Source organism: Capricornis sumatraensis, chromosome 19 (assembly GCF_032405125.1).
Source record: "Capricornis sumatraensis isolate serow.1 chromosome 19, serow.2, whole genome shotgun sequence".
Classification (NCBI taxonomy): Eukaryota; Metazoa; Chordata; class Mammalia; order Artiodactyla; family Bovidae; genus Capricornis; species Capricornis sumatraensis.
The window spans coordinates 52306715-52321387 of NC_091087.1; the positions used below are offsets into that span (position 1 = coordinate 52306715).

A 14673-nucleotide genomic window follows, 5' to 3' on the forward strand; every position below is an offset into this window, starting at 1 on the left:
AAAAAAGAAGCATATGTTTGCACATCATTTATCTCATAAGGGACTTGTATCTATCCAACAGAATATATAAAGAACTCTTACAGCTCAATAAAAAGAAAAATAATACAATTAAAAAATGAGCAAAGGATCTGAACACACTTTTCTTCCTTTCTCGCTCTTACCACTTCACTCCTCTACAATAGCTAGAATAAAAAAGTCTGATAACAAGCATTGAGAGGGGTGTGGAGAAATTTAACCTTCAACATGAAATAGTGAGCCACTTCAGGAAACAGTCTGATGACAGTTCCTCAAATGACTAAACAGAATTACCATAGTGTGTAGTGATAATGTGTGCATGCCAAGCTGCTGCAGTTGTATCCAACTCTTTGCAACCCCATGGACTGTAGCCCACCAGGCTCCTCATGGGATTTTCCGGGCAAGAATACTGGAGTGGGTTGCCATGCCCTCCTCCAGGGGATCTTCCCGACCCAGGGATCAAATCTGAGTCTCCTGAGTCTCCTGCATTGCAGGCAGATTCTTTGCAACTTGAGCCATTGAGGAAGCCATATGATCCAGTAATTTCACTCTTAGGTATATACCCAAGAGAAATGAAAACATATGTCAGCAAAAATTTATACACAAATGTTCAAAGCAGCATAACAGCCAAAAGGCAGAAACAGTAGAAATGTCCATCAATTAACATATGGATAAGTAAAATGTACTAAAATGTAGTATACAATGAACATAAAGAGAATGAAGTACTGATATATAGTACAACTTGAATGAACCTTGAAAACATTATGCTAAGTAGAAGAAGCCTGTAGCAAAAGACCATATATTACACAATACCAGTTTTGGGGATAATGAAAATGTTCTAAAATTGACTGTGTAAGATATCTAAGAATATATAAAAAACTATTGAATTGTACACTTCAGGGTGAACTGTATGATAAATGAATTAAATCTCAAAAAAGCTGTTAAAGAATTGTGATCAACAATTTTTAGAGAACTAAAGTAGTCATGGTAATAATATAACCCTAAACTTAAGTTCACTCTACCTAGAAAACCCCATTTACACCTAAAAATGCCTTATTTCTCTTATTTGTCGTCAACAGACCAGCCAGCAAATAGGAAATACTGCTACCTGAACTGTCCTTGCAGCCCATCTGCTAAGGTGTGATCCTGAATAGAACCTGTCCCTGGACCCTCAGCTAATACCTTCAGTGAGTGACCTCACCCACTATTAGATCTCAAAACTCGATGGTAACCCTAGTGCCTCAAATATTCAATCTACTGATCAAACGAGCTCAGAAAGAGTATGTAACTTCTCATATTGTTAAGATGTGTTTCTCATAATCCAAGTGGAACCCAGGAGAATCTAGAAAACCTTATTTCTCTAACCAGCAAATTTCTCTAACTCAAGAACTGAGAGCATTGTCCAGAGGAAAGAGAAAGTGTTTTAAATACAGCTTTTGATAAGTTTGAAAAATGTTTACTCCTAAGCCAGAGATTACAGGAAAAGAAAAATAAAGGAAATAGGTTTCACTGAAAATTTACCTGAAAAATGAAATTTCTCTTCAGAAAATCGGGCTAGCTGTGCACATATTCTGCTTTTCTCTTGCAACAAAGTTTCTTTTAAGGCACTTTCTCTATGTCCTCTAGAGTTAAGGGCTTCAATCAGCTGATCCAGCTGTTCACAGGAACTGTAAAAGCACCACCGATTTGGCTTATGCACCGGTTTTGGCAGCTGCACAGTATCATCACACGGACTGTGGTCAATGCCGGAGGTAGATTCAGACATCAAAGAATCTCCAGTTTTAGTGGATACCTGAGGTGCTTGAGACTGTACATTATTCTGAAATGATGAAGGTCTAGGCAACAGCATGTCTTCAGTGAGACCAGAATAATCCTCTTCAATAAACAATCCAGGAATAGAAGGGAAAATCCAATACCGCCTGTACATGCGGTCACGGCCCAAGGGAAAGATATTGGTACATGCTATGGCACTTTGGATTTTTTCTAAGAGCTCTTTCTCTTTTCGTTGGTGTTCCTGTTTTAAAGCTTCTTCCTCCTCAGCAGTAAGAGGCTCTCTTGTTACACAGCTGACCTCTTCTTGCCTTGTAAATTCTTTAAATGCATTTTGTCCCCTTTTTCCTGTCATTGAAACCATCATATTTTAATTTTTCACTAGAAAAACATGCCAAGCTACCCCAAGTTACTGTACATTATGGAGTAAACTATGTGCCACTCCCACATACCCCCAATTTGTACAATGAAGTCCTAAACCCCAATGTGACTGAATTTGAAGACAGGGCCCTTAAGGAGGTAATTAAGGTCAGACTGGTATCTTTAAGCAAGAGGAAGGGAGACCTGGGCACTCTCTGTCTCCACTTGTAGGTGAGGAAAAGTCATATGAAGATGCAGTGAGAAGGTGCTATTACCAGCTGAGAAAGGCCTCACCAGAAATTAACCCTGCTGGCACCCTGATCTTATACCTCCAGTCTCCAGAACTGTGGTAAAACCTTGTATCTCCATACTAGAGAGTGTGCCAGAGTCTGTTAGTTATTCTGCAAGATACATTCAGTCCTTCTTTTAAGGCAGAAGTTAGCAAACCACTTCTATGAAGGGCTAGGTTGTCAATATTTTAGGCTGTGTGGGTCATATGGTTTCCATCACAGCTACCCAACTCTGCCACCGTAGGATGAAAGCAGTCACAGACAATATGCAAATGAATGAGCATGGCTATACTCAACAAAACTTTATTTATGGTCACTGAGTCTGAATTTCATGTGATTTTCACATGTCACAAAGTATCACTCTTTTTAATTTTTTTCCCAACTATTTAAAAATGTAAAAACCCTTTCACAGGCTCATGCGTGATATTAAAATGGGGCAGGGTGGATTTGGCCAATGGGCTGTACTTTAACAACCACCGCTTTAAGGTAACAGAAGCCTTAATTATTAGCATGCACACAGCAATCCAACGGAGAAGGCAATGGGACCCCATTCCAGTACTCTTGCCTGGAAAATCCCACAGCGGAGGAGCCTGGTAGGCTGCAGTTCATGGGGTCGTTAAGAGTTGGATACGACTGAGCGACTTCACTTTCACTTTTGACTTTCATGCATTGGAGAAGGAAATGGCAACCCACTCCAGTATTCTTGCCTGGAGAATCCCAGGGATGGGGAAGCCTACTGGGCAGCTGTCTATGGGGTCGCACAGAGTTGGACACGACTGAAGTGACTTAGCAGCAGCAGCAGCAGCAGCAGCAATCCAAGAGAAGGACATTTCCCAGACCCTCTTTGCCCAGTAAATATGGCTACATGAGAAATTATTGGTCAAAGAGATGGAAGCAGAAGCACTGTCTGTAACCTCAGGGTTATGCCTCTTTTCCCCCTTTCCATAGACAGAACGGAGACAGGGTGATAAATCATTTTGGAACATGAGGATGGCAGCAAACCCTCAAGGATGACAGTACCAACAAGACAGAAGGAGCCTAGACTCGGCTGGCCTTTTACGCTATGTCGAAGCATTAGACTTCTCTCCTGTTTCAGTCATTGCCAAATTGTTTAAACGGTTGGGGGATATTTCTTCTCTTTCTTTTGACTGAAAGGGTTTGTGTAAGATTGGAATTATCTGCTTCTTTGAAATTTGGCAGAATTCACCATAAAGTTACTTAGGAATGATGTTTTCTTTATAGTAAGGTTTTTAATACTAATTCAAGATCTTTAACAGTTTAGGACCATTCACATTTTTAATCTTCGTATCAATTCATTTCTATAATTTGCATTTTTTCTAGGATTTTGCTTTTTGCCCTCTATTTTCAAATTTACTGCTATTAAATTGTTATGTTATCCCCTTATCTTTAAATTTCTACCCTATCTCTAGTTATGCTGCTTCAATTTTTAGTCCTAATTTTGTTTATTGTGACCCCTCACTCCCTAAAAGTCAATTCAACAAAAGTTTGTCTAGTTTGTGTCTTTTTCAAAGAACAAACTTTTTTTGGCTTTGTTGTTTTTCTCTATTACAGTTTTATTTTCTATTAATTTCTACTCATATCTATTGTCTCCTTATATTGAGAGAGATTATTCTAGTTTTTACCTCTAACTTCTTAAATGAATGCCTAGAGCAATTTGCCTTTCTACTTTCCTAATATGTATTAAAGCTATAAATTTTCCTTTAAGTAGAGGGACTGTATCCAGCAAGTATGGACTTGTATGGACTATATCCATCAACATGCAGTATTAATTAGTTTTAAATATTTTAAAATTTCTATTAGAGCTTCTCCTTTGAAACTCTAATTACTTAGAAATATGTTCTAAATTCTAATAGCGTAAGATTTGTTTTGGATTTCCAAATCAATTGCATTGTAGTCAGAGAATACAGCCTCCATGATATTGTATAAGAGGTTTTCTGTCCACTTACAATAACCATTTAAAAAATAATGTAAAAAAAGAGATACTGTCCAAATTAGAGGCACAGAATAAACTTAAGTATCTCCTTTAATAGTTATCAAATTAAAATGGTTAGAGATCCTCAGAAGTAACTTGTATCACAAGCTTTCAAAAAATGTATTTCCTTTGATCCAGCGACTTATGAGATTACTTCAAGGCAGCAGAGATTTCCATTCTCAGCAATATGACACCAGTTAAAGCATTACTGATCTTTGCATCTCTAGCATCTAAGAGGCATTCAATGCTGAACTGGTATACTATAGAATAAAAATTTCTACTTGGTCAACATAAAATAGCAAATACAAAAAATCAACAACACACCTCGGAATCACAAATGGAAGTAACCTAATATATATTTCAGAATAGTGAATTAATAAAATGCCTTATCAATTAAAAACAAGCAAGCATGCCCTTAAGAAATTCTGTATTACCCCTTCTGCCTCTTTTATGTGGTCCCGGGTCATCTTCATCTTCAGTAACTGTATCTTGATCTTGTTCCTTTTGCTCTATTTCTTTGCTCTCAGTGCTAGTATCAAAATCTTCCCTTTCTTCCTCCCTTAAGAAGAAAAGAATATTTATAATTCCATTCACAAAATATTTATTGCCTGCCTATGAAGTACCAGGGTTTATCCTTCAGGAAGTAGTAAACAAGATAATACAGAGTTTATAGTCTTACAGATAATTATATAAATCATTGTAAAATTAAAATACGTAATAAATACTAAAAAAGAAGTAGTTCAAAACGCTGTGAAAGCATTTGGAGGAGAACTTGATCCCTAGTCTCAGGGATCAAGTAATGCTTGCTTAAAGAAGTGACATTTAAACTGCAAGACTAAGGAGGCTGGGAGGGGTGAGGTGGCAGGTAAGAAGAAATCTTTGTTTCTAGAAGAAGGAATAACATGCAAATCCACTGAGCTCAAGGGAAAAGGAAGGAGCTTCTAATTTAGACAAGAATGTAAACAAAAAAGACGCAATTTAAGATACGAATGAGAAAAATCAGGGCAAGATCATATTGGGCCTTGTAGGGCATTATTCAAAGAGCAATGGGGTTAGGTGGGGAAAAGCTACAGGGAAAAAGTGGAAGAATTTAGAAAAGGGAAATGACATGATTAGAAGGTACTCTTGCTGCTATGTGGAAAATCATCTGAGATAGAAAGCAGATGAGGGGAGGTCAGTGAAGAGGCCACTGTAATTAGTCCAGGTAGCTGGCTGGGAGGTAATGGTGGCTCAGAGTATAAAAGGAGATAAGTAGACAAACAGTAGTGGGGAGAAGTAGACAAATTCAGATACAGTAAGTAGGAACAATATGGATGTTTTATCACTGTATTGTCCAAATCAAAACTAAAGTTGCGTGGAATTTGAATTCCACCATTTATGTTCTACATTCAAAGAGTTTTACAAACTCAATGTATTCAGGAGCCAGAGGGATAATGTAAATGAGTGAGGTTAGATGAGTACAAACATATGAAGTGGTGGGATCTATTACATGCCTAATTTATTTTTTTTAAAAACTGAAGATATTACAAGGGAAAAATAATTGCAACTATACAAGGCAATGAATATTAACTACATTATAGTAATCATTTAACAATATATACATTTATCAAATCATTATTTTATATACCTTAAATTAATATACTATTTTATGTATAACTGACATAATTGGAAAAATGTTTATAAAGTTTAAAAAAAATTTGAGACATAGTTCACATACCATAAAAATCACCATTTTAAAGTGTACAACTCAGTGGTTTTTAGTAATATTAAAAGGGTTGTACGATTACTGCCTCTATCTAATTCATTATTTCAGAAGAAAAACTGGATAGCCATTTTCAATTCCTTTTCCCCACTGCCTCTGATAACCACTGATTGTACTTTCTGCTCTGGACTTGCCTATTCTGGACTTTTCCTATAAATGGAATACTCATATGGTCTTCTGTGATTAGCTTCTTTCACCTAGCATGTTTTCAAAATTCATCCATGTTATAGCATGTATCAGAATTCCATTCCTTATTTCTGAATAACATTATGCTATAAGGATATACCACAGAAGCAGCATATCATTTGGTTTATCCATCAACTGATGGACTGATGGGACATTTGGGTTGGATTATTTTTTGGCTATTAAGAATAATGCTGCTATGAACTTTCATGTATACATTTTTGGGTGAATGTATGCTCTCAATTTTCTTGGGTACATATCTAGGAGTGGAATTGGTGGCTACATGGTAACATATGGTTTAGACTGTTTGATGAACTGTCAAAACTTATCCAAAGCAGCCACACTGTTTTACACATCCCTGTGAGCAATGTATGAGAGTTCTAATTTCTTTATTTTCACCAACATATGTTACCATCCCTCAAATGAAACACAGCCTTCTTAGTAAGTGTGAAGTATATCTCATCGTATTTCCCTAATGACTAATGACGTTGAGCATCTTCTTATGTGCTTCATATAGATCTTCTTTGAAGAAATGCCTGTTAAAATCCTTTGCCCGTTTTTAAAACTGAGTTGTCTTTTTACTATCGAGTTGTATGAGTTCTTTTATACATTCCGGATGTCAGACCATCATCAGATATACGATTTATAAAAAAATTTTTCTATTCTCTGGGTTGTTTTTTTAACTTTCTCAACAGTGTTCTTTGAAGCACAAAGCACCAAGCTTGTAGTTTAGGTGTCATATCTATTATTAACTTTTTAAGGTATCCAAATAAATTCCTTAGAGTATTACTGACGGCCATATGAAATACAACTGTTCCAAGTTTGTGACCTATGATCTTGAAATGTAACAGGTATTTTTACATATAAGTATAATCAAAAGTCAATACACTAAATTTGGAATACTGAGGTTTTTAGAATTTCTTTTGCAGATTTTATTTTAGAGTGATTATTTCTGCTAATTTTGAATATGATTTGCCATCTACAATATAGGAAAAATTCCCACTTGTCTTCACAGCCAATCTTCATCCCTAATATGTCAATATGTAATAAAATACTTTAGGCAGTCACTGAATTATTTAAGGTGCTGACATCTTCTCCCTCCACCTTCTGTCAAAAGCTCCAATCTCCTCGTTAAAAAGCTTGAAGGAACTCTGTGAAACAGAGTACAAGTGTGATGATGGTGGTGGAAGGGAGAGGTACTATTAGTAATGCTGGAATGAGTTTTAGATTCCCTGAAAGTGCTTTAAAAAAAAAAACTAACACATGTATATCTGAGGACTCTTTGTATGTAAACTTCATAGGCTTGCTGACACTATTACAAAACTACAGAAAATTAGTTTTCTAAAAATTTGCAAAGCAGTTGAGAGTTTAAGGTGCTGATTTTTATTCTTTATGTCGAGATAGGCAGTGTAATTCAAACCATACCCAACAGATATATCTGCGATTGAATTTCTTTGCTCATCTTCCTTGAGTTTTTCTTGTTTCTCCTTCATTTTTTGTTCTTGCTCCTTAAGTTTTTCTTCTTTCCTTTTACGAATTCTGAAAGTTAAAATAAAATATTATAGTCTATATGATACTTCTAACTTTTTATCTTTAACCATCCAATTACAGAAAATGCTCCAAATGTTATCACAAAACTATAAAATAATCTATTCATAACCTTTCAGTGGTAAGCCAGTGCCACATTACAGCCCAACATGGTTTTATTTTTTAAATAAATTTCATTATTATTATATCTTTTTTTTTGCTGTGCTGTACAGCATATATGGGATTTTAGTTCCCTGATCAGGAATTGAACCCATGTCCCTAACATTGGGAGTGTGGAGTCTTAACCAGTGGACTGCCAAGAAAGTCCCCAACATGTTTTTAGAGGCAAAGAAATAAACAGCTTTCAAAAAATATAAATAAATAAAATTTAAAAATTTAAAAAAAAAAAGAAAAGAAATAAACAGCTTTCATTAGCACAACGGACTATAATTATCTCTCACCTAGCAGCTGCTTCTTCCCTCTCTTTTCGATGTTGTTCTGCTTTTAACTCCCGGAACTCCTGTTTTGCTTGTCTTAATATGTCAACATAATCTTCAATGAAATCTCTAGTAGAAACTAGGGTCAGTAGTTTCCCACAGAGAGCATGAAGTATCTTCATCTTTTCTCCTGCCAAAAATTGGTAAAAAACTTCTAGATTATCAGTGACAAGAAAAAATTTAATTTGTGGCTCAATGTGAAAATATTTAATAAAGACTAGGGAAGAGTCTCTTAAAATCAACTAGGCTAGTGGCATTTATGGAAAAAAAAAACTTTGAATCCAATTAACACTTATGTGATATATAATGCATTTCAAATACTAATAACTACTAGTTAAACAGACATGACAAACTTTCTAATTGCAAAGAGTTAATTTTTAAGTTTTAATTTTAGGGTTATATAGCTTATATATGAAGTTCAAATCAAAACTAAGTTATAAGCACATGAGACACAAAACATGGATTCGATCCTTGGTATGGGATGATCCCCTGTAAGAAATGGCAACCCACTCTAGTATTCTTGCCTGGAGAATCCCTTGGACAGAGGGAGCTTGGCAGGCTACAGTCTACACGGTAGCAAAGAGACATGACTAAGTGACTGAGCATGTATACATGCACACACACACACACACAAATGGCAACAGGCAAATTGCTACTCAGAAAAGACTGTACAAAAACACTACCATAAATTTAAAAAATTATATGAATGTCAGATCAACTATACCACAATAAAAAGTTTTTAAACTACATGACTCTTAGGAGTTAGGTACTCTTATTATATGTTTCCTTAAATAAGCATAATAAATTCAATACTATATACTTGTACATTACAGTTTTTACTTTTATCTATAAAAGGAAGTAAAAAATAACTGTCTTAATTTTACATATTGTGCCTCACTGCTCAAACATTTACTCAACTGAAAGTTAGAATTCTGCAGCTACAGCTTACATTTCTGATATATTAATAAATAAAAATTAAAGCTAGCTAATTCCCACAATCCTTCTAGACTTGCTAGATGTAGTAAACTAACCACACATTTTTAAAGTAATAGAAAATCCAAAGAGAAAAAAGACAAGAAAATCATAAGTAATTAAAGTTAATATGAATAACAACTATAGTTAATTTAGGTCACCATTTGTATTCTGACTTTTTTTTCTAAAAAAAAGACTGCTTTCTTTCTTTCTCTTTTAAAACTGAGTGTCATCTAAAATTTTCTCATCAGCTACCGAGTATTCTGGGCATAAGTAGGAAGGTTATACAAATTCTAACTTGCAAAGTTTACCTGGTGTCAAATCATACACTGAAGTGCTTGACAGTTTCTTCACTAGGCTGGGGTTGCTCAAACGAAGCTCCATGCAGGCATCATCTGTAGCATCAAACCCTCCTCGTTTCTGATACCTGTACTTCGCATTTGCTGATGTTACATCAGCACCTGAAGCTAAGATGTGTAGTCTGAGGATTTCAGAAAGAGTGCAGCTATCGAGATCCAAGCTTTTCAAACTGCAGCCTATAGTCGTTAAAAATGAAACAGTCATTTAGAATGTAAACAATAAATCCTCAGTAACGTAAAATATACCTTTATAAAAGTAAAAAGGCAATCAAAAAAAAAAAAAAAAACCCACACATACCCTGATGCAACTGCGGCCATGCAGCTGCCAAAGATGCAACTGCAGACAGTGCAGATTTTGTGGGGTCTGTATCTTCATCCAAAGCCTCTGTTAGATCTTTAAGGAAATAAATACTTTATTCTAGTGCAAATCAAAGCTTGAATATCTGGGAATAATGCCCTTTTAAAATGATGAAAGAAACAGCAAACAGCTTAACATTCAGGAACCTCAAAAGAACTGACACTAGGTACCACAAGCATCATTCACATTCTGCCTAGGCTCCAACTAAAACTATATATCCTAAGACATGTACTACACACTAATTTTCCCCTTACTTAACATAGAGAAGACAATTTCCAAGTTACCAACAAGATACACATACACATTCCCAAAAAATGATAAAATACACTTTAAAATGAAAGACAAATTTCCTTGCTCAATATAACTTAAAAAAAGTCTACTTTGAAAATCAGAATCTATTTGAAGATATCCACATCTTTCATAAATATTCAATTACAAATACTCAATCATAACAAAGTGTAAGTTGTAATCATCACAAAACCAACACAGAAAAAGAGCTAAAAGAACTTAAAGACAATACTACTGTCACTTAACCACAGATTTATCTCTTCATTTAAATTGCCTGTTTTTATTTTGAAAACTCTCTGATCCATGAAACAATAGGAAGATATCCCTGTATTTTCTGAGTAAATTGCTTCAGCTTTGAAAACAGTGCTTAAGCTACAAATAGGACCAAAGAGCAAGTCTACTGACACAAATATATTTAAACCATTAGGATATATAATTATTCCTTACATAGAAAATAAAATTAAAATGTCACCAATGAAAAAACTTTTAAGCTGATAAAAAGCCCTTCTGCTCTACCACAGCAGACACAGCTTCAGACTAAGTCTCAGATAATGTAAATTCTGCTCTTAGCTCTGTCCATCCCTACTTCCTACTTATGTATCCTTTAAATCAGGCACTTAATTGGCTTCATTTTTTTTATAGCGCTAAGTCAAGATCAGCAGTTTTCAAATTCTTCAAGTATTTCTTGGAAGCACCATATAAAGTGAATGGAGATGATAATCCTGCTCATTCATCTTTTCAACTCTCCTACACTAGCAGGAAGGAATCCCTGTACAATCTGTAGGCCTCCATGGATTAGAGCTGAGCTAACCTGGTTCTGAGGTTCCTTCATTTTCTACTTTATGATTCCCTCCTCAAAGTTCAGAAGCTGAAAAAATGAACCTTAGAGAAAAGAACTGCTGTCCTTTACTAAAGGAAAAAGGCCCTTTGGGATTATGTCTGATTACAGTTACTGACAATTCCACGGCATTTGAAGCATAAACAGTACCACACAGAAGTTACCTAACTAAATGTTACATATATACATAAGTTATTCTTACAAGGCCATGAATTTAGTTGAAATGACAGATATTATAATGTTCCTCACCAGGGAAATACTAGATGTAAAACGTTTTTCAATTTTCATTTTACATATAAAGCCAAACAAATCTAAAATTAATATAGGCACTCTAAAATTAACAAGTCCTAGTTAAAAAGCTGTATAAGTGTACTACCTCTCTTCCTTTGCAGCAATTCAACTTATTTTATCTATAGTAAGTAATAATTTCCTAGGACAAAGGCTGTAAAGGCCTCAGGAAATGGACAACCAACAACATGACAATTTACTTTTAGTTGTGTTTAACATGCTAAAATACATATTCTTCAACTCAACTATCTACCAAATTGCTCTTTCAAGAAACCGTAAATATCATTCTAGGATTTATTTGCTGAGATAGTCACTTGGATACATCATACCAAGAGAATACAGCTAAACTGTGTGGGGGATGACCACCTGAAACAGATACATTTATCATCATTGTAATCTAGAATCAGGTACACATAATTTCAACACTAAACAATAACATCTCAGCAACACACAAAACTGTTACATATCAGGAGAATGGTTCTGTCCCTATACTTGTGAAATGCATTGAAGTTCATGATGTAAGACTAAAGAGAGGAAATGATATTTATAATGTAAGAGTTAAAAAACTACTGGTCAAAATTTCTAAGATTTGATATAAAAAGAAGGAGGCCAAAAAAATTACATGTTCTTGACAGATAATTACTTCTTTGCCATATTATAAGGTAATAAAATGTAATCATTATGAGGCTCCAGTCCAGAGAGCCTGAGTTTGTATCCATCACTTCTTATTAACCACATGTCTTTGGGCAAGTTAATTAAACTCCTTAAGACTAAATTTCTTTTACATACAAAGGCAGAAAATAATTACATCTTCCTTATAATGGTGGTATGAGGATAAAACAACACATATATGGTGTCTTACTAGTTACGCGATCACTTACTCTCTATGTGATCTTCAGTAAATGACTTCACTGAACCTCATGTTTTTTCATCATTGAGGTAAATACATGCTTTTATTGTCTGCCCAATTTCCCCATTTCTAAAAGGAGCAAGAAACACCTTACGTAAGGCCAGCTAATAAAGAAGTAAATAATATTCAATCCCATGTGATTATTCAGGTGCTTTTCAGGAAGACTATGGAGAAGCCTTTTTGTTACTGAGATGGGAGAATATATGAAAAATACCTGGGGGAATAGTCTGGGGCCCTTAATGAAACTGAAGTCACCATTTAAAATGTGGTAATAGGCAAATGAGAGAACGGTGAAATTTTTGAAGTAATTTTTTCTCCCTCCATAACATTTAAATAGTTCCAAAAGAAGCATTATTAATGGTCAATATTTATTCTGAGGTAGACTTTATAGACAGTTGGTATAGGAGAGAGCTATAAGAATTACAGGAACAACAAATCATGAATAGAAAATAAAATGGCAATACAAACATCTTTTCCAAGACAACTTCCTTTTGACCCCACTTTTTATCATTAAGTCTTCCAAAACTATGAAATTCACCTAATTAAAATGCTGAATTAAAGAAAGCTTTATGTCTTGTATTAAGGTCAGAATTTGGTCAATAACCCTGTGATGTCTGGTCATTAAGACAACCAAAAGGCTAAAAGAATGAATATATGTTACACAAAACAACACATATATGGTGTCTATCTTAGATCATCCATCTTTAGTGGTGGTACTTATCATTAGAAAATCTTTGGATGTTTTATAAACGGATATACCTCTCTCCCTTCCCTTTTATGAAATTGACTAAATCATCTGAGATGACAACGAAGACCACATTGCTAAAATGGCCTTGATAAGGGAGCTAGAGTGATTAGCACTCAAGCAAGAGAATATATTTTGCTTGAACTTAGGCTGCAAAATCAAAAGACAACTGAACTGACTACATCCTCATGACTCTATTGCTCCATCGACCAGGCATAAAGGAATTAGCTCAAATTATCTAAGGCCAACCATGCTACCTGAATGGAGGAATGTTCCATTTTTTTTCCTACTAAGATTCTGCTATCAAGATGGCTCCAAACTATTTATCGTGTATTTGTACGTAATACACTAAAGTTTATTTAATGGTCCTATCTCATAGGTGGCAAAATTCACAGAGAATATTATTCAGGAAGTCAAATCAACCTATTAATATAAATGCTTAACAATTCCTCTGATTGAGGTAAATCCTAAATAAAATCCTAAATAAAACAGTAAACTTTAATACAGAGTAGAGTTACTCTGTATTAAAAATAAACAAGATTTCCCCAAGAACTATTCCTACATTAATATGTACCATACAGACTCAAGATACTTAACTGTACAGAAATTAAAGAGCGAAATTTCTAGTTCAAACTAGCAAAATTTAAAAAAAATTAAATGTTACTTAACTCTGATCTAAAAATTATCAGATATGAAATGAAATCAGTAATACTTTTAACTTAAAATATTAATAACAACAACTGAAGTATTTTCTTGGATGGGGACAAAAACTCAGTGCTATTCAGTAAGTTTCTTGGAATTACAGATACTGGTCAATGAAATTTGTAAGGTTCCTAAATCACAGGAGAAATCTAAAGGAATAAAAAACAACCGGGGTGGGGGTTGCAGCATTTTTAAGGTCATCAGAAACAGGATATATTAAAACAAAGCTTTTGTAAAACAACTGATAATGTGTTGCTAGTATATGACTCAAAAATCAAGTAACTTGAACAACCATGTTTTATAACTGTAAAAGCCAAGTTAATTTAAAATTTAAATAATCAGAAGTTTATTTCACTACAAAGCTACTATCAGCCAGCAATAATACTGAATTCTGACCTTTGGTGTCAGCATCAGTTATTTGCTCTTTGGCTACTTCCTCTTCTTCTTCAGCTATCGCCTGGAAGATGGCAGTCAGGAAGAAAAAAAGCAATTCACATAGTGGGCCTTCACTGTCATTTCCTACAAGAGCTTCCTCTAACACTTCTGTGAATAAAATGTTTAAAATGAATTTAAAGTTCTGGTCATGTACTGGAAAAACAACTCCATTGGAACAATAAACATTTTAATCAACAATACCCTGTGTAACTATTTTCTTAAGTGCCCATCAGGTAAAGCCAAGTATTATTATTTAAGGCAAAATCACAAAATAATTTTTAGTAATTACAACAAAATCATAAGCCAAAAATCACTGCAAAGAAAGTCAAATTAGCCTCAGTTGATACAATATTTCATCTAAATTTAAGCCTGAGATGCAAA

At 34.6% G+C, this 14673-nt stretch overlaps 1 protein-coding gene across 1 annotated transcript in view; it reads right to left on the reverse strand.

Annotated features, from left to right (window-relative positions):
• The window catches only part of BAZ1A (bromodomain adjacent to zinc finger domain 1A), an 86109-nt gene that overhangs the window by 21212 nt on the left and 50224 nt on the right, over positions 1 to 14673 (reverse strand). Inside the window, exons 11-16 of the mRNA XM_068990903.1 lie at positions 14254 to 14400; positions 9681 to 9905; positions 8362 to 8527; positions 7799 to 7912; positions 4863 to 4987; positions 1537 to 2133 (exon numbers count right to left, since the gene is read on the reverse strand). Of these exons, the coding sequence (XP_068847004.1) occupies positions 1537 to 2133; positions 4863 to 4987; positions 7799 to 7912; positions 8362 to 8527; positions 9681 to 9905; positions 14254 to 14400 (1374 nt within the window). The remainder of the gene's footprint in view (positions 1 to 1536; positions 2134 to 4862; positions 4988 to 7798; positions 7913 to 8361; positions 8528 to 9680; positions 9906 to 14253; positions 14401 to 14673) is intronic.